This window comes from Centrocercus urophasianus, unplaced genomic scaffold (assembly GCF_019232065.1).
Source record: "Centrocercus urophasianus isolate 14NV4802_14NV808 unplaced genomic scaffold, USGS_Curo_1.0 seq_73, whole genome shotgun sequence".
In the NCBI taxonomy this organism is placed as follows: Eukaryota; Metazoa; Chordata; class Aves; order Galliformes; family Phasianidae; genus Centrocercus; species Centrocercus urophasianus.
In genome coordinates this window covers 1260044-1281362 of record NW_024885344.1, presented here as the reverse complement: position 1 = coordinate 1281362, position 21319 = coordinate 1260044, and the positions used below count along the sequence as shown (strand labels likewise).

The following is a 21319-nucleotide window of genomic DNA, read 5'->3' as shown; positions in this document are numbered from 1 at the left end:
CTGTCACTAATTAAGGTCAAAGGAACCCAAATGCTCTTCTCACACAGTCTCCCCTCCAGACTGATTAGCAATCAGCAGTCTCTGCTCCCAGCCTTTCAACTTAATTAATGATTACGTGTCATCGCTCAGACTGATGAGCTCGACTTTAAACCTGCGGGGGCTGCCACACCTGGGATGTGCTGAGCGTGGGGCAGCAGGGACAGAAGCAGAGAGGGGAGAAGATCCAATGGAAGAAGGCAAATGATGGTTGAAGAGCCCCTGGATGAGCTATTTGCCCTGTCTCCTTTATCAGCTTCTTAATCAAAACGGCTGATTCTCTCACCTTGTCATCCCACTGCCTGGGGCTGCTCTCCCACGCTGCCTGGTTGTAGTGTACAAAGAAATCATCCTACTGCCTGTACCTTTCCGTGACGGAGAAGATGAAATCCATCTCACTCATTGAACGAGCGGAGGAAGCAGATGAAAGGCTGCAAGGTTTGCAGGGATGCTTCATGGGGCTTCCTTAGCAGCACAGAGGATAATTACTGTGATGGATTTGGAGTCTGCTAGAAAGGCGAAAGTGAAGGAAGTAATGGAGTTCAGATGTTGGCTTGATACCCTGGAGCTTAATTACCTCAACTGTTGAAGACTGAAAGGCAGCAGATTCTTGGTGTTTGTGCATGCCGCAGCACACTTTGCATTCACCGGCATGGGCAAGCAGCTGCTACAGAGAAAGACCCTTTGCTTAACAACATTCATGACACCTTATTGGGAGGTTTGTACACAGCTATTGCTTCTGCTTGAAAGAGCCAGATCCTGAGCCTGGCTGGTTTTGTCTGTGTCTTACAGCATGAGCTCTCTGTGCAGGGTTGAGGGACTGGTGAGATCACTGCTGGGCTGAGTGGCTGTGGGTACAGCGTGTCACTGCAGAGCCGTGCTGTGAATGAAGGGGGAAACAAAATGCATATGGAGGACAGGCAGTGGTGAGCAAGGCCTTGGGTCAAGTCCTGTCTGCCAGGGAACAGTGGCACGTGTGGCCCACCAAAACACGGTGCTTAGCAGTGTAAGGCAAGGGAAAAGGGGAGGTTGGGCAAAGTGTAATGTCAACACAGTGGAGGGAAGACAGTGGTGTTGTTTGCATTGTTACTGCAACAGACACCTCTGGAATAGACTGAAAGCAAGGGAAATATTCATTGCTGCCTGCTGCACCCCTGCCTTTCCACTCCAAGCATACAGTCAAGAGCAGTCATGGAAAAACTCCAGCACCAGGCAAACAAAGACTTGAAGAGCTGTGGACAGCAACGTCCTGAGCACTCAAGCTTAAAAGCTTAGCTCTGAATCTCAGCTAAGTGTGTTCCTGGTTGCAAGGAAAGCTTCCAAGCTGCATCTAGTTTGCAGACATCATCAGCAGCCAAGGCAACTGCAATGATAAGAGCACCCCAGCCGCTTGCTCTTTGGCACTTTAATGGTCTCCTCAGCAACAAGGCTGTTGACTGCCAAGTGTACGTGGATATGAAGCTTAGGCTGACGCAATGACAGAAAGACAGAACAGGACAGACTGAACACAGAAGTCACCAGCTCCTCACCCAAGGGACCACACTGTAAAGCCCCTGCCCAGATGTCAGGGGGCTGAGGTGCCAGGGAGGAACAGCTCTTCACAACGCGGCCACTTCTCTGGGCACAGGGCAAGGCACGAGTGCAACCACTTTATCCCCCCACCAGCTCCACACTTACACAGGAGCACAGACTGAGCAAGGCTGCTTTCCCTCTTCACAAAGCATGCCACCTCTCAGCTAGATGCAGTCCCCCCGAGATTCTCTTTCCCTCTGTTTGTACAGTATCACAGCAACTAACTAGATTTTAAGTTTGGATTTCTTGGCTGTGGGAGCCGAGATCAGAAGGTGAGTCAGCAGCTGATCTGCAAACAGGCTGGTGTTTGAATTCAAACAATTTTGTGTTGTCACTTCCAATTTCAGTGCCACAATTGGGAACAGCAGTTACTGAACCCAATGCTGTGCCCACGGCCTGAAACATCAGTAAAGGGGAATGAGCTGCTCTGAAAAGAGAGAACTGGACAGGGAATTCAAAAAAGGCTGACAGGATTTTATTGAAGTTTGAAATATGAAAAGGTCAGATTGTCTCCCACCCCCTCAGAATCCTTCCCATCCAGCACGTCATAACAAAGTACCAGCACTCACAGTGACAGCCCCAGCCAGCACAGCTTCCAGCACACCTAGAACAATGCGTATTCTGATAGCTCAGCTTTGAACACGGAGGCCCAGTGAGTCTTCTCCTGGCTAAGCAGCCAGACATTACAGAACACGTCTCTGAAGAACGTTGCAAACAGTGGCTGTTAATATGGTTTAGCTGAATCCTAAAGAGCTGACATGATTCCTAGCTGTGGGGTGCATATCACCACCAGCGTGCCATGCCGTTTAGGTGGGCATGCAGGTGGGAACTGCGGCACATTTTCTTGTCATCCTGCTCTCGCTCACGCCCCACCTCCAAGACTTCACAGATCCCTGCTTCAAAGCAAAACTACTGCGTCTCTGTTACCAACCAGAGAGCAGCAAGGGAGATTCCCCGCATCCTTCACAGCTGCATTACTCTGGGCTCCCAGCAGAAGTCGTTACTCATTCCTCAAGCTGAACTTCAGACCATGGAGCTGTGTGTCTCCACAAGCAAGAAACACACGATGGGTGTCAGCCAGTTTTGGGTTTGAAGCTGCTGCCGCAGCCACAAATCCACCTCCACCCCAACCCAACGATGTGGGGCACCTTCTGTTGCTACTGGACCCCTGGCCTGAAACAGCCAGTAGTGTGGATACAGAAAAGTCCCTTAGAATGACTTTGGTGGGTTTTTTTCCTTCAAATAAAATGTAAATGCATGCCTAAAACTGCAGTAGGATTAAGTCATTCCCTAACCCTCATTGTTGCATCAGGGTAGCTCTGACCTGATGCCTCCCTGGGTATTCTTCACAAGTGTTTCACTCTGAGATTTAAGCACTGTCTTTCAGCAGTGCTTCAAAAACCAGGCCCAGTGGAACCTGTTAGTCTGATTAAAAGCATTGTATGCCACCCCTAACTGGCCAGATGCTCTGCAGGCTCTAGGGAAGTTTAGGATTACGTCTTGGTGCATGCTTCTTAAGGCAATGTGTTTGCTCAGCTGCTACCACACAGAATTAGGGACATGTTATTCCTATAGTACAAAGCCTTCTGTTGTCCAAGATGCCCACTTCCCACCCCCCCCATGCAGTTTAATACTGCAGTGGTGGCAAAAGATGCCTGTTGCAAGCAGATAGATCTGTGATGCTGGCGATTTTCCATGGCATTAGCCACCACATGCACTGAACTGGAGTGCTAAGGAGAAGGCAGAATACCTCTGCTCTGGAAGGGGTACCCTATTCAGTGCCAGCCTATTTTTTTTCCCCCAAAAGTCTCAGCTGCAGCACTCTCTTGTCAAATCTTACTGCCTCCTCATGAGGCAACCATGCCAGCACCCTCAGGGCCTGCGATGTTTATTCAGAGATGCAGGCCTTCTTCTCTAAGCCTTCTCCTTCTGGATCACAGAGATGAGAGGACTTGGAAGCCTGTTACCTCTTCTCCATCTGCATCTGCAGGCTGAGCGATGTGAAGCTGGCCAGGAGGTCTGTAACCTCGTCCACCTGCCAGAAGAATACAGTTGGCCATCAGGCACAGGAACACAGCTGCCCACCACCACAGAAGAAACCCCCATGCAGCAAGGACTATTCTTCCACCAGGATTGCCAGTAATGCCCAAACTGAGCGTATGCTACAACTCCTGCTGGCTCCACAATCATGCTCAGAAAAGTCCTATCTAAGGCAAAAGGAGCTTTTGCCCCTTCCTCAGGAAGCTGATGCTCGAACTCCACCTCAGGCAATACAGCCAGCCCTTAAATGGAAGTGTGCTGACGCATTACCCAGAACTCAACAATGAGTACTTGTGCTACCTTCTGGCCTTAAAATGATTGTGCCCTCAGTCGATCCGATCTTCAGCTTCTCTGCTGAGCTGCTAGGCACAGTAACGCTTTCTGCATTTTGAATTCCAAACAAAGGAGTCATCCATCTATCCTGGCTACTTCACCCAGCAACAACACATCCACAAGCATGTCTTCAATGTCACCTTGTTTATGTAGCTGAATTCTCCTGAACACAGAAGTCACAGCAGAAATAGGTGAGTCACAGTAGCTCAGCACTACCTACCTGCTCCTTTGTGCTGGTCATCTGTAGCTTAGAGCAGAGGTCATCCAGCTGTTCCTTTTGCTCATGCCTCCCCAGACGGTCCAGGTATTCCCGCAACATCTGGATAATCTGAAGCCACCAGGAATAAGGGGAAACATCAGACAGCAGCATCACGCTGGGTTGCTTTTAGGAAGAACAGCTAAACTGCCAAGCACAGACTTGCTGTTGAGTACATGATTCATAGAAGAGAGCGCATGCAAAGCGACCGGAGAGCACTAAAGGCTCTACCAGAGGCCAGGGAGTCACCAGAGGTGTCCATCAGCCACAGGCAGACCAGTTATGATCCATTTGTGTAGTTTTAGAACAGGAAAGAGAGATAAGCTCAGCTGAAGAAGTACAAGGTTTAGGCTTGCCAAGAAAACACCAAGCTTTTCTTCATGGCCAGCTGTCTTCCCTCACTGTGAGGAGCAGGAACTTCCCACTCCTGCAGGATCTGTTTAGGCACAAAGAATAAAAACCCTTATGGCTATTCTATGGTTCCTGAAGCAATGCCCACACCTCATGTATGTGAGGCAGCATTGTGACAGCTTTCCTTTCTCATGCCCCCACACACGAGAGCAGTGCAGAGTGCACTGAGAATGCCTGACAAAGTAGAGTCCCTGCTGAAATATGTGTGCCACAGCTACAACCCCATGCTGTGGTTCCTTTCCTGCCACAAGGCATCCATATTACATGGTTGCTGAAGAAAAGAGTGTGTTCCATGCAGCCTGAGAAATAAGACATTCAATGCTTGGCCTACCACAGCCAAATTGCCACACAAAAACCAAGAGAAGTAGTTGGAAAAAAATCAACATATCTGAAAACAGAAGGAAAGAGGCAAACTTTCCTTGGATAAGCTAAAAGCCTAGAGACAGGTAATTAAAACAGCTGCTACATGATCCTTGACCAAAAGAGTACTGAAGACTGACAGAAGCTGTAGAGCCTTACCAGAGCATGGGATTGTTTCTTTTACCTGTTTCACTTCAAGGCGCACGGCCTCCAGGCTGTGGGAGATTCCTTCCTGTAAGATGTTTAGCTTCGACTTAGCGAGGTGCAGCGGGGTTCTGCCAGCTCGATCCAAGGCATCGACTCTGGCCCCTGCAAACGCATGAGTAGGGGCAGAAAGGGAGGTCTGTCTTAAAAACTTGGTGTGCCTGGGGAATATCGACAGGGGCAGGGCAAGAAAGGGACAGGCAGTAATTGTTATAGAGGAAATGTTACCTCCGCGCAGCAGCGTGGTGATGACGGGAACATGGTTCGTGCAGGCAGCTGGGGAGGGAAAACACAGGACACACAGCTCAGAGGTGCTACAAACAACAAAGGAGTTTCTGCTCAAGTGTGGAACTTGTCACTTCCCAAAAGGTTTTTTTGCCATAGGAAAGAGGAACAGCTCCACCGTTAAGCATGACCTCATGCTCAGACGTGGGTACTTTGGCTAGAACACATCTCACACTCCTCAGGACAGGCAGAGGGAAGGAAATGGATTTTCTCTAACTCTGGTCCTCCTAAGGGGTGAGGCGAAAAAAGTGCTAAGAATCTTAAGTCTTTAAAGCTGGGGACGTATAGTGTGATGCACAGGAAAAAGGAAGATGCAGAGGAAAAATAGAATGCAGTGGTCACCTCATTTCTCTGCACGCAAAGGTCATCTGACTGGCACTTACCCAAGTGTAAGGGAGTGTTTCCCAGCCCATCTCTCTGATTTGGGTCAGCCCCGTGATCCAGAAGCAGTTGCACTGGAAGCAATAACACAGAGCCATGTTAGCCCCTTCCCTCTGCCCCACTGACAGCACCTTACTGGGGTGAGAAGCTTCATTTGGCAGAGCACTGCTGACCCACAGGTCCATGTGGCAGCCAGCAGGCTGCAGAAGGGATGCTTTGTTCAGCTTACACAGACAGCAAATGGAAAATAAAGAAAATCCTCTGAAATGGACAAGTTGGATGATCGAAGATCCCTCTCCCACTCACCAATGTGATCATTGCCATTGCAGGAAGCAAAGTGCAGGGCTGTCCGGCCTTTGTCATCTGCAGCACAGGGGTCAGTTCCATCCTCCAGGAGTTGCTGCACTGACAGTGCCAAGGAAGAAAAGGATACAGGTAAGTTGAAGGGACACCTGATCAGAAAGGGGTGATGCTACCAGCTCTTCTGCAGGTATGTATGGACTCTGTCCATGGTCAGAGCTCACAAATGAATGCTTCCATCAGTTCATGAAGCAAGGTATACTGTGAGCTGGAAGGTACAAAATGACAGACAGCCCCCCATGCACCCCATCCTGAAATGTCAGGGGTTTCTACAAGTCAGATCTGTTTCCAGTTGTTCACAACATGGTCTGATGACAGGCAAAAGAGAAACAATGACAGGGGGCAAATGACATATGACAGTATTGCTGATGAATACTTAGTATCAAAACCGAACTGATCTACAGTACAGAGAAGTAAAGAGAGTCACAGAGAGGCTGGCCGGGGCTCTGATCTGTGTCACACCATGTCATTTATCACACAGGGTATGGCTTAGAATCATAGAAGTGCAGAGTATCCTAAGTTGGAAGGGATCCAGAAGGATCATCGAGTCCAACTCCTGGTTCCACACAAAAGACCACCCAAAAATCAGACCGTATGTCTGAGATCAGACAGGCTTGGATCATCACTTTTCCATTCTGCCACAAGACAACTTTCCTACTGCTGACAAGTGAGCAAAAGTTACTTACCAAAAAGCTGGAGTAATAGCAGGCTGTTAATTTAGCCTAAGGCAGCTGGACAATCAGCACTATGAACCCAATACAGTGAAAAAAATCAATATTACTATCAGCCTCGCTCTGTTCAGAGAATGGAACAAAAGGCTCAAGAAAAGCAGCTTCTAGATCTGCAGCATCTAAAGCACGATTTCTGCAGACTATCTGCACCTTCCTTCTCCTTGTGCTCTGAAACAAAGGGCTTTGACAAACTGCCCTTCCAGGAAGTGGCCCCAAGTCAGGTTGGCAGAATTCTCACCCGTATCCAGATCATTGCCGTTGGCAGCCTCACGCAGCCTCTTCAGAGCTGTGGAGGAAAGAAAGCCATTACTGGGAAGCATGGAGGAGGAAGGGGAAAGGGAAGGGGGCAGGGGATAGGGAAGGAAAGAGGGAAGGGGCGAGGAAGGGGACAAGGAAGGGAGGGAACAGGGAAGGGAGGGGAAAACCGCTCCCGCTCACCGTGGCTCTCCTTGCCCGTAGGCCCCAGGCGGCGGTGGAGGCGGGCGGCCCTGCGCAGGCGGCGGGCCGGGATCTTGCCGGCAGGCTCCTCTCGCTGCCATAGGACGTGCAGGTAGCCGAGGGGGGCTCCCGCCGCCCCTCCGAGCGCCGTCCCGGCTCCCAGAGCCGGTTCCGACTCCGTCCCTGCCGCGGACTCGGCCGCGGCCCCGCCACCACCCTCCATTCCTTCACGGGCCGGGCCGGGCCAGGGCGCGCGGGGTGCGAGGAGAGGGGCGGGAAGGGTCGTCGCTATAGCAACGGTTCTCTCGACCAATCAGAGTCGCCTCAACTCAGAGGATGCAGCCAATGGGATGGAAAGGAGACGAGAAAAGAGGCGGTGTCTAGGGTGCGTTGACGGGCAGGCAGACTCTCCAGTCAGAGAGAAAAACCTCGAAGACGGGCAGCTATTTCAACCAATAGACAGACTGAACAGCTTCCCCCCCTCCGCCGTAGCCTTTTCCGGCCGGCCGCCCGGAGCGTGCCGCTTGGTCCCACCCCCTCTTCCTGGCCGCCCAGGGACCGCGCCGCGCCATGGCCTACCCGGGGGAGGATTACGACAACGATGTGCGGGCCGGGGCCGGGGCCGGGTCGGGGGTGGGGGTCTGCGGCTCGGGCTCGTCTCGGTAACCTCGCTGCCTCGTTTCTCCACAGGCCGCCTACGACCCGTACGCTTACTCCAACGACTATGACATGCACACGGGTGAGTGCGCTCCCGGGCCGCCCCGCGGGGATTGGGCTGTAGGATTCGCTCCTACGCTGCGCCTCTCTCCCCTCAGGAGACCCGAAGCAGGACCTGGCCTACGAGCGGCAGTACGAGCAGCAGACCTACCAGGTGATCCCCGAGGTGATCAAGAACTTCATCCAGTATTTCCACAAGACCGTGTCCGACCTCATCGACCAGAAGGTGTACGAGCTGCAGGCCAGCCGCGTCTCCAGCGACGTCATTGACCAGAAGGTGTATGAGATCCAGGACATCTATGAGAACAGGTGGGGCCGTTCCTGCGTTCTTGTTTCTGGACCATAAAAAGAAACGCTGGCATTCTTGTTTCACTTCTTTGAAATAGTCTGAAACTTCAATTGATCACCAAGGAGAAAAGAGAAAAAAAAACAAAAAAACGAAAAAACAAAACCCTATATTTCTGGGCTATTAGTGTAACATAAATCTATGTGGGTTGTGACCTGTCTGAAAGAAAGTACTGGTTTTGTATGTTGGCAGTAAAAAGTGACCTCTACAGTGGCTCTTTGCAGACTGAGGGACGTGCTTTAGTAGGAAATACTGGTGATAGTTGGACGGTTGGACTGTGTGATCTTACAGGTCTTTTCCAACCGTAGCGATTCTATGATCTGTGAGGATATTCCTGCTCTTGCTTGTAGCTGTGTTTCTTTACCATAAAGAGAATGCAAGTAGAACACATGCAGCCATTCCATACTTACAGGCCTGGGGCCCCCGGTATAAGAACAACGTGGAGCTATTGGAATGGAGAGGAAGGCCACAAGAGGGCTGGAGCACCTCTTCTGTGAAGAAAGGATGGGAGCTGGGCTTGTTCAGCCTGGAGAAGGCTGTGAGGAGACCTCATTGTGACCTTCCAGTACTTGTAGGCAGCTTACCCACAGGAGGGAAATCAGCTTTTTACATGGGTAGATAGTTATAGGGCAAGGGGGAACAGCTTTAAACTAAAATTAGATGTTAAGGGGAATTTTTCACTGAGAGGTTAGTGAGGCACTGGAACAGGCAGTTGCCCTGGAACTGGCAGTCCAGAGAGGTTCTGGATGCCCAGTCCCTAGAAGTGTTCGAAGCCAGGTTGGATAGGGCCCAAAGGCAACTTGGTCTAGTAACTGATTTAATGGTTGGCAATCCTGATGCTAACTAGGTGATCTTTGAGGTTCTTTCCAACCCAAGCCATTCTATGATCAGTTTTTTAACTCCTTTGTCGTTCTCATTCTTTGCTTCAACACTGGAGTTAGTAAAAGGAGATAGTGTTCTACTTCTATCAAGTCTAAGCCCTCTGTGTTATGGTGTCTAACTTCTGCTCTTTGATACTAAGAAACATTTTCTTATACCACATGACTTATCTTTCAGCTGGACAAAGCTGACGGAAAGGTTTTTCAAGAACACCCCATGGCCAGAGGCAGAGGCCATTGCCCCACAGGTTGGAAATGGTAAGCATTTCTTTTCCACTCTGTTTCCTTATCAGAGAATGAAGGAACTAAACCACTTTTGATATATTAGTGAGCTGGTGCATGGTTTCTATGATTTATTGGTCACTCATCTTTGTTCACTGTGGCAGCTCCTTCTGTAGATGCCTGTCAGAAAGTCAAGTGAATGAAGCATCCTCTTGTACTTGTCTTTGTAACTGTGGCAATTGGAGCACCACCAGTGCCTCAGAGATCCAGTTGCCTAAGCCTTGTGGTTTGCTGATATCCGAATCTCTCATCTTCTTCCAGATGCAGTTTTCCTCATCCTGTACAAGGAGCTGTATTATAGGCATATCTACGCCAAAGTCAGTGTGAGTATTTGCCCTGTGTCTATTGGTTGTGCTTGGCTTTTCTGCCATAAACGTTAACAAGTTGCACTGCTACTACAGCATCACTGGTTCCATAACTTTTGCAAAACAATATTGAATAGACTTATGAGGTATGGGGCAAGTGACAATTAGGGAAGCTTAAAATTCTTGCCTTTTGTCAGTTTAGTAAGGATTTGCTGATTTATGAAAAGCAAGACTTGTCTTCCTGAGTTGTCCCCCCAGTCTTGGAGGAAGAGGAAACTGCAACAAAGACTGTGTTAGTAAATAGTTTTTTTCCTCACAAGTTCTGTTTTGTTTCCAATTCTCTCCCTTGTCCCATATGGGGAGAGAGTGAGCAGACAGTTGTGTGGTGCTGAGCTGCTGCTGGGTTATATGACAACAGTGAGGTGGGGAAGAAGGAGATGTTGGGAAGTAGCTGAATTTTCTTTCTGTTAGAGCTGTATAACTGCATGACTTGTAGGTCAGTTTGTTTTGTGTGTTTTTTCTTGGCTCTTTATTTGTTCTTCAGATTAGCAGGTGTGTGAGGGAGTGTCACAAGAGGAATTTGAGTTACTTGTAATTGGAAGACCAGATGGGGTCAGAGTGCATTGTGGATAGGAAAAAATAGGCATCACAAAGGATATAGGAGAAGAAAACAGAGGGAATAATGGTGTGAAGAAAAACAAAAAACAAGCCCTTCTTTTCCTTAAAAAGGCTAATTTGAAGTCAGTAGGAAAATCAGAGTAGTTCTTGTATGTAAGAAAGAAGCAGAACTGGTGTATGACTTACATGGTGAATGAGTAATAATTGCAGTTTTGGTTTGGACCAGAGGGTGGAGAAATGGGCTAATGCAGGAGTCTTTTTGAAGTTCCTAGATCAAAGACTTGCCTTAACAGGTGAAACTGGTTGCTTGAATTGTTTTGTAGGAGGTTCCCAAGCTGCCCATGTGGTGTCTACAGGTGACACGAGATAATTCTAGGAATATGATTCCCTCCTGTGTTTATTGGTCTTACAAAGCATTTAAAACTAATTCTTTATGTAGAGGGTGGTGAGGCACTGGCACAGCTGACTAGAGAACTGTGGGTGCCCCATCCCTGGAGGTTCAAGGCCAGGGATGGGGCCCTGGGCAGCCTGAGCTGCTGGGTAGCAGCCCTGCCTACAGCAGGATTCTTTAAGGCCCCTTCCAAGCTATTCTATGATTCTATGATATGATTGTCTAGAAGCAGCTGGGTGTCAGGATTTACAAAGACTCCTTTTGAGGGGGAGGAGGACAAGAAGCTGTGGAAGTTTATAGGCAGTTCCTATGTCTGGACAGCAGAAGGAGGAGAAGGAGACTTAAAGTGTTGTATTCACTTCATTGCTCAGTTGTACTAGAAGCTACCTGGACTTGAAAAGGCAGCCTTCTTCTACTAGACAGTAGTGAGACAATGTCATGCTTTCTGGATGGTGTTAGTGGTTAGTGACTGGTTGAATGTCAGCTCTAATGTCACCAAAACAGACCTATTGCTATGGCTGTCCCTTATAGGATATTGCCCATAAGCTTAGTCTTGCTGTACTTCAGACTAAATGGACTGTACTTTTTTCTCATTGCAGGGGGGGCCCACTCTGGAGCAGAGATTTGAATCTTACTACAACTACTGCAATCTTTTCAACTACATCCTCAGTGAGTTGCTGCAATTAATCTTTGGTTTGTGAATTTTGGAGAAGACTGAATGCAGTCTGAGAAAGGGAGAGAAACCAAAATGTGTTTGTTTATAGCTCACAAGCAGATAAGTGGTCTGTAAGCTTTCCATATGTTTAAATTTGCAACGAAGAGCACTTTACACCCATGCATTTAAAACCACAAAAAGCCCAAATAGTTGACAGTGCTTTCTGAGAAGCCTAAAGAAAAAAAAAAAAATCACCTTCTATCTTGCTGACAACTTACAGCTTCATTTTGGTTTTTGATCAAAGTTAGGAACTTGCAGAGGTATTTCACAGCTGCTTACCCTTCTTGAGTCCACTTGGGACAAATTAAAATGTTTGTGACTCCCTGCCAGTCTTGCAGAGAAGAGTGGCTGGGATAGACCCCTAAAGTTTTTGTGCAGCTTCCAAGAATCACTGCTGTTGAGCATTCATGCTTTAGAGATTAACTCAATGCACACTCATATTCCTTAAAAATAAAAGCACCTGAGATAGGCAGAGCTACATATTTACTTCCTGCTGGAAGCTTCACTCATCTTCTGTGTTTTTCAACTTGCAAAGATTCTGTTTTCTTTATTTATTTTATTTTATTTTATTTTGTTCCTTCAATTCTGCCACTGTCCTTGCTCAAGGCATTAAGCCTCTCATCTGCTACTGATGTTCTTCTGCAGATGCTGATGGTCCTGCTCCTTTGGAACTGCCCAACCAGTGGCTCTGGGATATCATTGATGAATTCATATACCAGGTGTGTGACTCTTAAGACTGGGGTATTTTTGGTAGCCTTGTGTTAATGCTATTAAATTTTCAATCATCTTTGTGGGGCTCATATCTAGGGTTTAAGTGCAGATCAAAAAGCTTAGGTGAGTGCTGTTATTTGTGGGTCACAGAATAGGTGTCATTGTAAATGTACAGGTTTTTTAAGTTACTGAGAATTGTCTGGGGAGTCTTGAACTGATACTGATATTTCCATTTCAGTTGTTGCTTAGCTTTGGTTTGGTTTGTTATTTAAACTCGGCTGCATTTCTACCTGATTTGTATAAGGCAGCTGACTGAAATCTGTTATAATCCCAAATACAAGATCATACTAGTTTTCTTGTGTTCTGTGGTTTGACTATAGTTGTGAATTTCTTAAAATGACTTGGTTGCTCTCCTCTTTAGACATCAGATATGTATTTAGTTGCATGTCCTAATTGTCAGAGATCTTTCACTTTGTTCTGTTTTCTGGCCTTTTCTCTCAGATTGCCTCTGTACAGTATCAGATATTCTCTAGGTGCTTTAATAGTGGAATAATTTACCATATTAATTGCCAGCTGATCTCAAATTAGCCTCTTTTTCCATGTCACTTGTAGCTTGTACTGCATTGTGTGATCAACACGTGAGCTTAGTGCACTTAGATGTAGCACATCCAGACCATCCCCTCACCATCAAATCTGCTCTTTTCCCCACAGTTCCAGTCCTTCAGCCAGTACCGCTGCAAGACAGCCAAGAAATCTGAAGAAGAAATTGATTTCCTTCGTTCCAACCCCAAGATCTGGAACGTGCACAGTGTCCTTAATGTGTTGCATTCTCTGGTGGACAAATCCAACATCAACCGGCAGCTAGAGGTCTATACAAGTGGAGGTGAGATGGCTGGGTGAGGTTGGTGTCTGTGCTGACTCGCTTTGATTTGACCAAGCTCTGTTACTTTTGTTTGGGAGCCCAATCAAACCCTTAGTTGGGCGAGGGAAGGGAACCTGGTGTAGGGAACCTGCTTTGGCAGGGGGTTGGTCTCGATGATCTCTAGAGGTCCCTTCCAACCCCTACAATTCTGTGATCCTGTGAAGAGGTTCTCTAAACCTTACATGAAAAAATGGGAAATGGAAAAATCTCTTGCTGCTTTTGCTTAGAAGCAAGAGGCGTTGAAAGAAGAGCTTGCTCCTTTAGAGGGCAACATTCACATCAATTCATGTGAATTTTTTTTTTCTCTAGGTGATCCCGAAAGCGTGGCTGGTGAGTATGGTCGTCACTCCCTCTACAAGATGCTGGGCTATTTCAGTCTGGTTGGGCTGCTGCGTCTGCACTCTCTTCTGGGGGATTACTACCAAGCTATCAAGGTTCTGGAGAACATTGAGCTCAACAAGAAGGTAAGAAGATATGTTGTAAACACCCCACTGTAGTTTTCCAAATGCTTTTGTTTAGTTAGGCTCCTGAAAGGTTGTCCTAATGAATCGTACAGCTGAGGAGCTGTTTGTAGCTGCTGCAGTTGTCAGGAGTTTGTTATAGGATTAGCTGGAAGAAGCCTCTGGTTCCACAGTTGTGTATGCTGAACACAGCTGGAGCTTTGGCAGTAAGTCAAGCCATATGATAATGACTGTTGCTGTTGTAACACATATGCTCAGTTCTTCAGGAGGTTTGTTTGCTGTGTTGTGCAAGGCAGTGTAATGGGGAATATTATTTGAACTGTAAATGAAAGCACAATACTAGCAGGATACATCAGTTCCACCTTGGTCTGTGCCTCATTCTGTTTTTTGTGACTGTTCTCACTGTGCACGCTCCTACCTTGCACGTGTTTGCCCTAGATACAGATGTTACTTGTGACAAGTGGTATTAAAAAAGAAAAAAAGTCCAGCTGCAACACAGTCTTGGCCCAAAGCTTGGGGTGTACTGGCAAGAATGGGAGTTGAGCAAAGCAATGTTATGCACAGTGTAAGAGTCCTCTGCTTGCAGAAAGCTGGAACTGGGAAACATGGGAGGCAAAACAATCTGCTTATTGAGGCAGCGAGGAAGCTACTGCCGGGATGGGCGTGAGGGGGAGGTATCCTGAAATGTGTGACAGTGGATTGAAGGCCAAGCTGTTCAGGCTGAAGGTGATTGTCTCCCCTCTAAGACTGTCTGTTGCTCCATCCTTGTCAGAGCATGTACTCTCGGGTGCCTGAGTGCCAAGTGACCACTTACTACTACGTGGGCTTCGCATACCTCATGATGCGGCGTTACCAGGATGCCATCCGAGTCTTTGCCAACATCCTCCTCTACATCCAGAGGACTAAGAGCATGTTTCAGAGGACAACCTACAAGTATGAGATGGTAAGAAATAAAATAGGTATAGGCTTCCCAAAAGAAAAGGCTGCTGTCCCCTTTCCTGTCCCTTCTTTGGCACCTGATAAGCTCTGTCCAGTAGTCTGACCTTATATTCCTGGACTCATGGTAATTAAGGGATCATTTCACCTTTAATATTTTCTGTTGGCTGTTTTGCTGATTTCTTTAGTTGCTCATGATTGCTCCTGCTCTGCTTGCATGTTCCCCTTGGGCATTGTTGCTAATGGGTGTCAGCTGGAAATGGTACTCTTGCCAAAGATTCTTACATCTCAGTCCCACTCCTATCTCAGTGTACTTCCATTATCAGATATATTTCCATTATCGTGCAGTCATTCACAGATTATTTAAACTTATTGTGGGTAAAACAAAACTCATGTCTCTTTTCAGCTAAGCTGCCTCTGATGTCTATTTTGCTGTGTTTTTTTACCCTCTGCTGCTGCTTGTCATCCTTGTGAATCATTACTAATTCACTTGCATAACCAAATCATGCAGTTCTTAATTCCCTGACACTTCAAACATCTAGTGTTTAAGCTTTAGCTACACAGCTGTTTAAGACTGAGCTCATATGAATCTTCCTTCTCAGTTTTTTCTGCACTGGCCTCCCTAATAAGTCTCTTGCTGGTCTGTGTCAACAGTGTCTCTTAAACTCTCTTCCTTCCCTATGCCTGCTCCTCTGCACTTTCTCGCACCAAAGCAATCAAACCCGTTTCTGGCTATCCATATTCTGTCTGGCTCTGGATACATTCACTCCTTTGTACTTCGTCCTTATTGTTTCCTCCTTATCACTGATGATAGCCATGATACAGCATGCATCTGCTTTGCTCAAAGTGCTGTTTCTTTGCATGGTCCCCCTTGAGCATTAGGACCTTCATTTCTCAGAGTGAAGGGCCCATCTGTGAAAAACGCAGCTCAGCTCCCTCTCACACCGTAAGTCCTGAGCACGTTGTCAAGCTAACAGACTGTCCTCTCTGTCCCAGATCAACAAGCAGAACGAGCAGATGCACGCACTCCTTGCCATCGCCCTCACCATGTACCCCATGCGTATCGATGAGAGCATCCACCTGCAGCTGCGTGAGAAATACGGGGATAAGATGCTGCGCATGCAGAAGGGTGATGCTCAGGTCTATGAGGAGCTCTTCAGTTACGCTTGCCCCAAGTTCCTCTCCCCTGTGGTGCCCAACTATGACAACGTGCACCCCAACTATCACAAGGAGCCTTTCCTGCAACAGCTCAAAGTCTTTGCTGATGAGGTTCAGCAGCAAGCTCAGCTCTCCACAATCCGTAGCTTCCTGAAGCTCTATACCACCATGCCTGTGGCCAAGCTTGCTGGCTTCTTGGACCTCACGGAACAAGAGTTTCGCATCCAGCTGCTTGTCTTCAAGCACAAGATGAAGAACCTGGTATGGACCAGTGGCATATCTGCCCTGGATGGGGAGTTTCAGTCTGCCTCTGAAGTTGACTTCTATATTGACAAGGTTGGTATCTGTTTCTCGCTAACTAGGAAATTCCTTTACCCCAGAAATTCTGGAAGAGGCAGCACCACCTTATAATCCAGTCTGTGGGAAATATTCCCGTGCTGTGTGAAGGACTTCTGCCTACAGTGAAGCTGTAGCCCTGCTTAATAGAAGTGCCAGTAGTTGAACAGTGATGGGATACTTTTTGTCAACCAAGACAAAAAATCCCTAAATGTCATCCCCTAGACAAAGGGTATAGTTTGTCAGTGACCTTGGGAGGCGGCAGCTGAGTGACACAGAGTGCTGTCACTGTTAGGTGGGATTGTCAGTTTTGTAGGTATCCCCAACATTTCTCCTTTGCTTGATAAAGGAGGAATCTTGATCTGTCATATTACAGCTGTGTTTTTCACAGAAGCAGCATTTAGCCCTGTCTGCTCAAGATGATATCTAAAGGTATGATCCTGTCACCAACCTGCCTGTGGAACTCAACACAGATGGGAAGTCTCTTCTAAGAGTTCATTTGTCAAAGGAGACAGCAGTAGCTATTAGGTTTTTGCTGCCACCAAACAAGGGGAACAGATTGCTGCTTGTTCCTTGGTGTGGAGCTGTACCCGCAAGATCTCACTTGTGCTTTGTCTTTCTTGTGTACCTGAACCAAGCTGACTTGCACTGTGGCCTAGCTCTCCTACTAGATTGCACCACACTTAGCTGATGGTAGAGGGAAGCAGAGCATGACTCAGGGTTGGGACTGTCAAACTGCTGCACAGAGAGCTGAAAATAGGCAGAGTGCAAGAATGTGGGAAATGAATACGATGTGAGTTTAGGATCTGTCTCAGGTAAGAAGGCATTCCACAAAACCGAATACTTGCTGTGGGTCTAGTACATGTCAGGTATGGGTGCAGTTCTGGACTAGGGCTGGAGTGAAGCCCCTTTCATTGCACCTCCTGTTTGGCAGTGCTTGCTGTCTCCTGGTAGCACAGTCCTTTTCCTGACCTCGTGCTCTTCCTTCCCCAGGACATGATCCACATTGCAGACACAAAGGTTGCTCGGCGCTACGGGGACTTCTTCATCCGCCAGATCCACAAGTTTGAAGAGGTGAGGCCTGGGCAGGATAACTGCATGGTTCTGTAGGAAAAGTGGGGAAGACTTTGGGCTGTGCATGGCTGGGAGAAAGCATGTCTGTGCGTGGCAGCTGAACTATGCCTTGCTGGGGCAATCCTCAGCTTTGCACAGCACTGGGCAAGGCCAGGTGGTCTGAGCAGCAGCTGCTCACTTATGAGGAATGTTGGGTTTGTTCGTGTGAGAAGTGCTCGTCCAATTGAAACTCATTGTAAAGGAGGACGGTTTTACTTTCTAGAGTTGCTGATTCCCTTGTCCCTAGATAATTGTGGCAGTTCTCAGTAATGCAGCAAAATCACATCTACATCCCCATAACCAAAGGTCTAGAAAGCAGTCTCAGATTTCTGGAGAATGGATGACTTCAGTGTTGTACTCAGCTAGGAGGTGACATGCTGCCACTGCTCTGTTCTCTCAGCAGATGCTGCTATGGGTTGGAAACTTTGGCAGCAAATTCTGAAACAAAGGGATGGCTGAAGGTTTCTCTGTTAGTATACTGTAGCTAGAACATCACAACTTCTCCCTAAATCTTCCACTGTCCTTCTGGAGAGGAGGAGGAAGTTTGACTAATTCCCCTTCTATTTCACACACTGCCTGCACCTGCATGAGAGCATTTTTGTCGGTGGGTTGCAGAGAAGGGAGTTAGAGACGCTGGATCTGGGCTGCTGAAGGGATCAGCTGTGTATGCCAATCAGTGTGTTTTCTGACTTTTTTGCTTTCTTCTAATTGCAGCTGAATCGAACCTTGAAGAAGATGGGCCAGAGACCCTAAAAATTCTGTGGATGCAGCAATCAGCCTGAACGGAGGAGTGGGTGGGGGAGATTATTCTCCTTTCTGTGAGGGAGGGAAGCTCAGGATTCTGGCATTTCTGGAATCTCCTGTGGCTCAAAAGGTTTTTGTACTTTAAATAAGCAGACTCATTTGGCTCAAACCATTCTGCAAAGGACAAGACATCTAATAAAGGAGTGGAATTTTCCTGGTGAGCATTCAGATACTGATATGCTTTTTTTAATTTTTCCCCTTCTTTGTATAAGAACATAACTGCATCACAAGATACAGGCAGCTGCTGTTGGTTTGTGCTGTCTTTAGCTAAAGCTGTTGCAGCTGGGGAGTAATCCTACATACTGTGTAAGGCACAGGGTGCAGCAAACAAGGGAAGGCTGTGGGACTGGTTAACAGAGAAAATGAGCTGTTCCACAGCATTTCCATAGGATATGGAAAGAGTTGCAAGTTAATATCACTCCTTTTAGCTGTTGCTTAACACTGAGTAACCCAAATGATAGTTGCTTTTCTAGAAGGTTGCATCCTTGCCTTTTCACTCTTCTTTATTCTTTAGCTGTTAAGAAATACAAATGATTCCAAATGAATCAAGATGTTTTTCAAGGAAGGGGGAGGTTATCTTTTAAGCATTCAACTAACATTAACTTAGGACATCCAACAAGATGCCCTTGCTGGGGGCTGCTGTATTTCAGCAAAAGTTATGCCCGAGTCCTGGCCCAAATGTAATGAAGTTTGTTTCTCTGGAAAATCCCTAAGAGCATTTGATTTGTTAATAGCTTTTAAATACTTTGAACCTCAGTGCTAGTTTTTTACAGCTTTCCAGCCATCTTGGATTCTTCCAGGCAAAGCTGCATGGCCTTGGAAGAGAAAAAGTAGTTGGATACATGTCCTGTAAATGGGAATCAAGGACCTATACATTTTGAGGAAGACAGAAGGATGCAAAGAATGAATTGCACCTCCTCAGCCCTCCATACCATCTCCCCTCTCCTTTTGCAGACTGTCTTTAAATAGTTTTGTATTTGAGTGGAAGGAACAGGTGCAAGAGAAAATAACTGTGTGTAACAGCAAAGCTACACACTGCCTGCTTCATCTGCTTTTTTTGTACCCCTCCTTTTCATTCATTTCCACTGGTCTTGGCAGTTCAGTTTGGCTTCGTATGTGATTCTGTTTAGAAGTCAGGAGTAATTACCCTTTGTTGGATTATATGCTGTGTTTGAATGAGGGTCAAGTTTCTACTGTCTTTTATGCTGTTCAAAAGTAAGTTGCATTTCACATCAAAAAAATCCTGTAACTCAAGTAGCATCACAGCAGGCAACACAGAGTTTAAATAAGTAACTCCTGTTGGTCTCTATATGCTGCTACTAGTATTTGCAGAACCTAATGCCCTCAGTTTTGAAGGGTTTGAGGCAACAAAGTCCATAAAGAAATGGAAGAACTGAGAGGCTGCTGCATTGCAGCAAACCACAGAGCTGCGTGTTATTCAGGAGAATCTGGTCCCTTTTATTTTTAGAGCTGGCACTTCTCTCTGGGTATATTTACCAACAGCAGCACAGTGACTAAAGCTGTCAAACAGCAACTCCTCCTTTGCTTTCATATTACCCAAAGCTTCAGTCTATGTATGTGCACTAAGATAGATGTGATGTGCAACAGGGGAACCTCTGGCAAGGCAGTGTCTCTGTGATCAAAGTCTTGTTCATAGCATTGCAAGTGAATCCAAGGTATTCCTGGGATTTAGTCCATTTTTAACTTGTGATTGATGTTTTTGGATGACAGACATTCACCACTGTATGTACCAACTTACCCTTTCCAGTGGTTACAAGCTGCTTTCAGATACATGAATATGCTGCTGCTTTTGTTTGTGTCTGCCAGAGTGGCTTCCTGAGGATGTACAGAGACCATCCGCTGCCTGGTGCAGCTGGGCTGACTGGCTCCACGCCTTGCAAGGGACTGCTGAAACTTAACTGACCGGGACTGGCACTTGTGGAACGAAGCCAGGAAGAGCTGCAGCTCTCACAGAGCAGAAAGATGGGCTCAGTGAGATGCAGTGCCTGGCACCACTTGAGACTAGAGGAACGCAGGGCGTTCAGCAGCATCCACTGAGCCTTGCTGCTGGAAATGCAGTCTGCTCAGTGGGTTTGTGACACCTCAAGCTTGGCCTGCTGCAGCGAGATGCTGATAAATGTATGTGCTCTGAGGTAGTTTGGGTCTAAATGGTTTTAAGAGGAGGAAAAAACACAGGGCTATCAACCTCAGAGGAGGTTCAGGATATTGGATATTAGGAATAATTTCTTCTCAGCAGTGCTGCAGTGGCACAGGCTGCCCAGGGAGGTGGTGCGGTCACCATCCTGGAGGTGTTCAAGAACAGTGTGGATGTGGCACTGAAGGATGTGGTCAGTGGGCAGTATCACTGGTTGGATGGTTGGACTAGATTATTTTTTAGAGGTCTTTTCTGACCTTAAGGATTTTGTGATTCTGCTTTGTGTCTCTGACCTGCAGTTGTGAAGGGAGTGAGCATGGTTCTATAATTAAGTAAACATCTCTGAGTCTGTGCTCCCTTAGGATACGGCAGGAAGATGCTGTCAGGCAGAGCTGGGGAAGGCTGAGCAGACAGCTCTGTTGTTACAATACCATGGCAATACTTCCTTTTTTCTCTACAAGGTATCTTTGGTAGTTATTCATGCCGCAGCTATTCTCAGACACTTAAGCTGTACCCTAGAAAATGTATTTTTTGCCTTTTACAGCTCTGAGGCCATGGGCTGACAGAAAGAAATGGAGCAAGGAAGGAAGATATTATGGTGGATGCCAAGCCTGAGAGCTGACAGGAGAATGGGGTTGCAGAATCATAGAATGGCTGAGTTTGGAGGGACCTTAAAGATGATCTAGATCTAGCCCTCTGCTGTGGGCAGGGCTGCCACCCAGCAGGTCAGGCTGCCCAGGATCCCATCCAGCCTGGTCTTGAATGTTTCCAGGGATGGGGCATCCGCAGCTTCTCTGGGCAACTTAGCCCAGTGCCTCACTGCCCCCTGAGTAAAAAATTTCTTCCTAGTGTTTAACCTAGATCTCTCCTCTTTCCATTTTAAAGTCATTCCCCTTTGTCTTATCACTGTCAGACCACATACAAGCAGGAGGGGGACCAACTTTTAAATCTCCCTTTCAAGTACTAGAATGCAATATTGAGATCTCCCTGCAGCCTCCTCCAAGCTGCACAAGCCCAGCTCCCTCAGCCTGTCTTCGTAGGAGAGGTGCTCCAGTCCTCTGATC

General features: G+C 47.1%; 2 protein-coding genes across 3 annotated transcripts; one reads left to right on the top strand and one right to left on the bottom strand.

The window, feature by feature from the left end:
• Window positions 1-2061: 2061 nt before the first annotated feature.
• Window positions 2062-7630, bottom strand: ANKRD54 (ankyrin repeat domain 54). Of its 2 annotated transcripts, none has more exons than XM_042838055.1 (8): window positions 7408-7630; window positions 7208-7255; window positions 6185-6283; window positions 5881-5952; window positions 5441-5488; window positions 5193-5317; window positions 4202-4309; window positions 2062-3643 (listed from the first exon to the last, which is right to left on the bottom strand). In XM_042838055.1, the coding sequence occupies exons 1-8, from the start codon at window positions 7628-7630 to the stop codon at window positions 3572-3574; spliced, it is 795 nt and encodes a 264-aa protein (XP_042693989.1). In that variant the 3' UTR covers window positions 2062-3571. The 2 variants fall into 2 exon arrangements, with proteins under 2 accessions (XP_042693989.1, XP_042693990.1); XM_042838056.1 differs by having other exon boundaries at window positions 6185-6278; window positions 7408-7496.
• A 294-nt stretch (window positions 7631-7924) lies between these two features.
• Window positions 7925-18268, top strand: EIF3L (eukaryotic translation initiation factor 3 subunit L). Its single transcript, XM_042837985.1, has 13 exons — window positions 7925-8010; window positions 8098-8146; window positions 8223-8433; window positions 9527-9606; window positions 9892-9953; window positions 11544-11613; window positions 12305-12378; window positions 13082-13253; window positions 13602-13756; window positions 14526-14696; window positions 15686-16183; window positions 17177-17257; window positions 18011-18268. The coding sequence occupies exons 1-13, from the start codon at window positions 7978-7980 to the stop codon at window positions 18047-18049; spliced, it is 1695 nt and encodes a 564-aa protein (XP_042693919.1). The 5' UTR covers window positions 7925-7977; the 3' UTR covers window positions 18050-18268.
• Window positions 18269-21319: the final 3051 nt, after the last annotated feature.

Bases quoted from the DNA above. Each gene is read 5' to 3' on its own strand.
- EIF3L (XM_042837985.1), top strand. From the start codon at position 7,978: ATGGCCTACCCGGGGGAGGATTACGACAACGAT. The intron at 9,607-9,891 runs GTAAGCATTTCT...ATCTTCTTCCAG, and splicing joins TGCCCCACAGGTTGGAAATG to ATGCAGTTTTCCTCATCCTG. The intron at 13,757-14,525 runs GTAAGAAGATAT...CATCCTTGTCAG, and splicing joins ACATTGAGCTCAACAAGAAG to AGCATGTACTCTCGGGTGCC.
- ANKRD54 (XM_042838055.1), bottom strand. From the start codon at position 7,630: ATGGAGGGTGGTGGCGGGGCCGCGGCCGAGTCCGCGGCAGGGACGGAG. The intron at 5,953-6,184 runs GTGAGTGGGAGA...TATTGCTTCCAG, and splicing joins CAATGGCAATGATCACATTG to TGCAACTGCTTCTGGATCAC. The intron at 3,644-4,201 runs GTAGGTAGTGCT...TTCTTCTGGCAG, and splicing joins TGACCAGCACAAAGGAGCAG to GTGGACGAGGTTACAGACCT.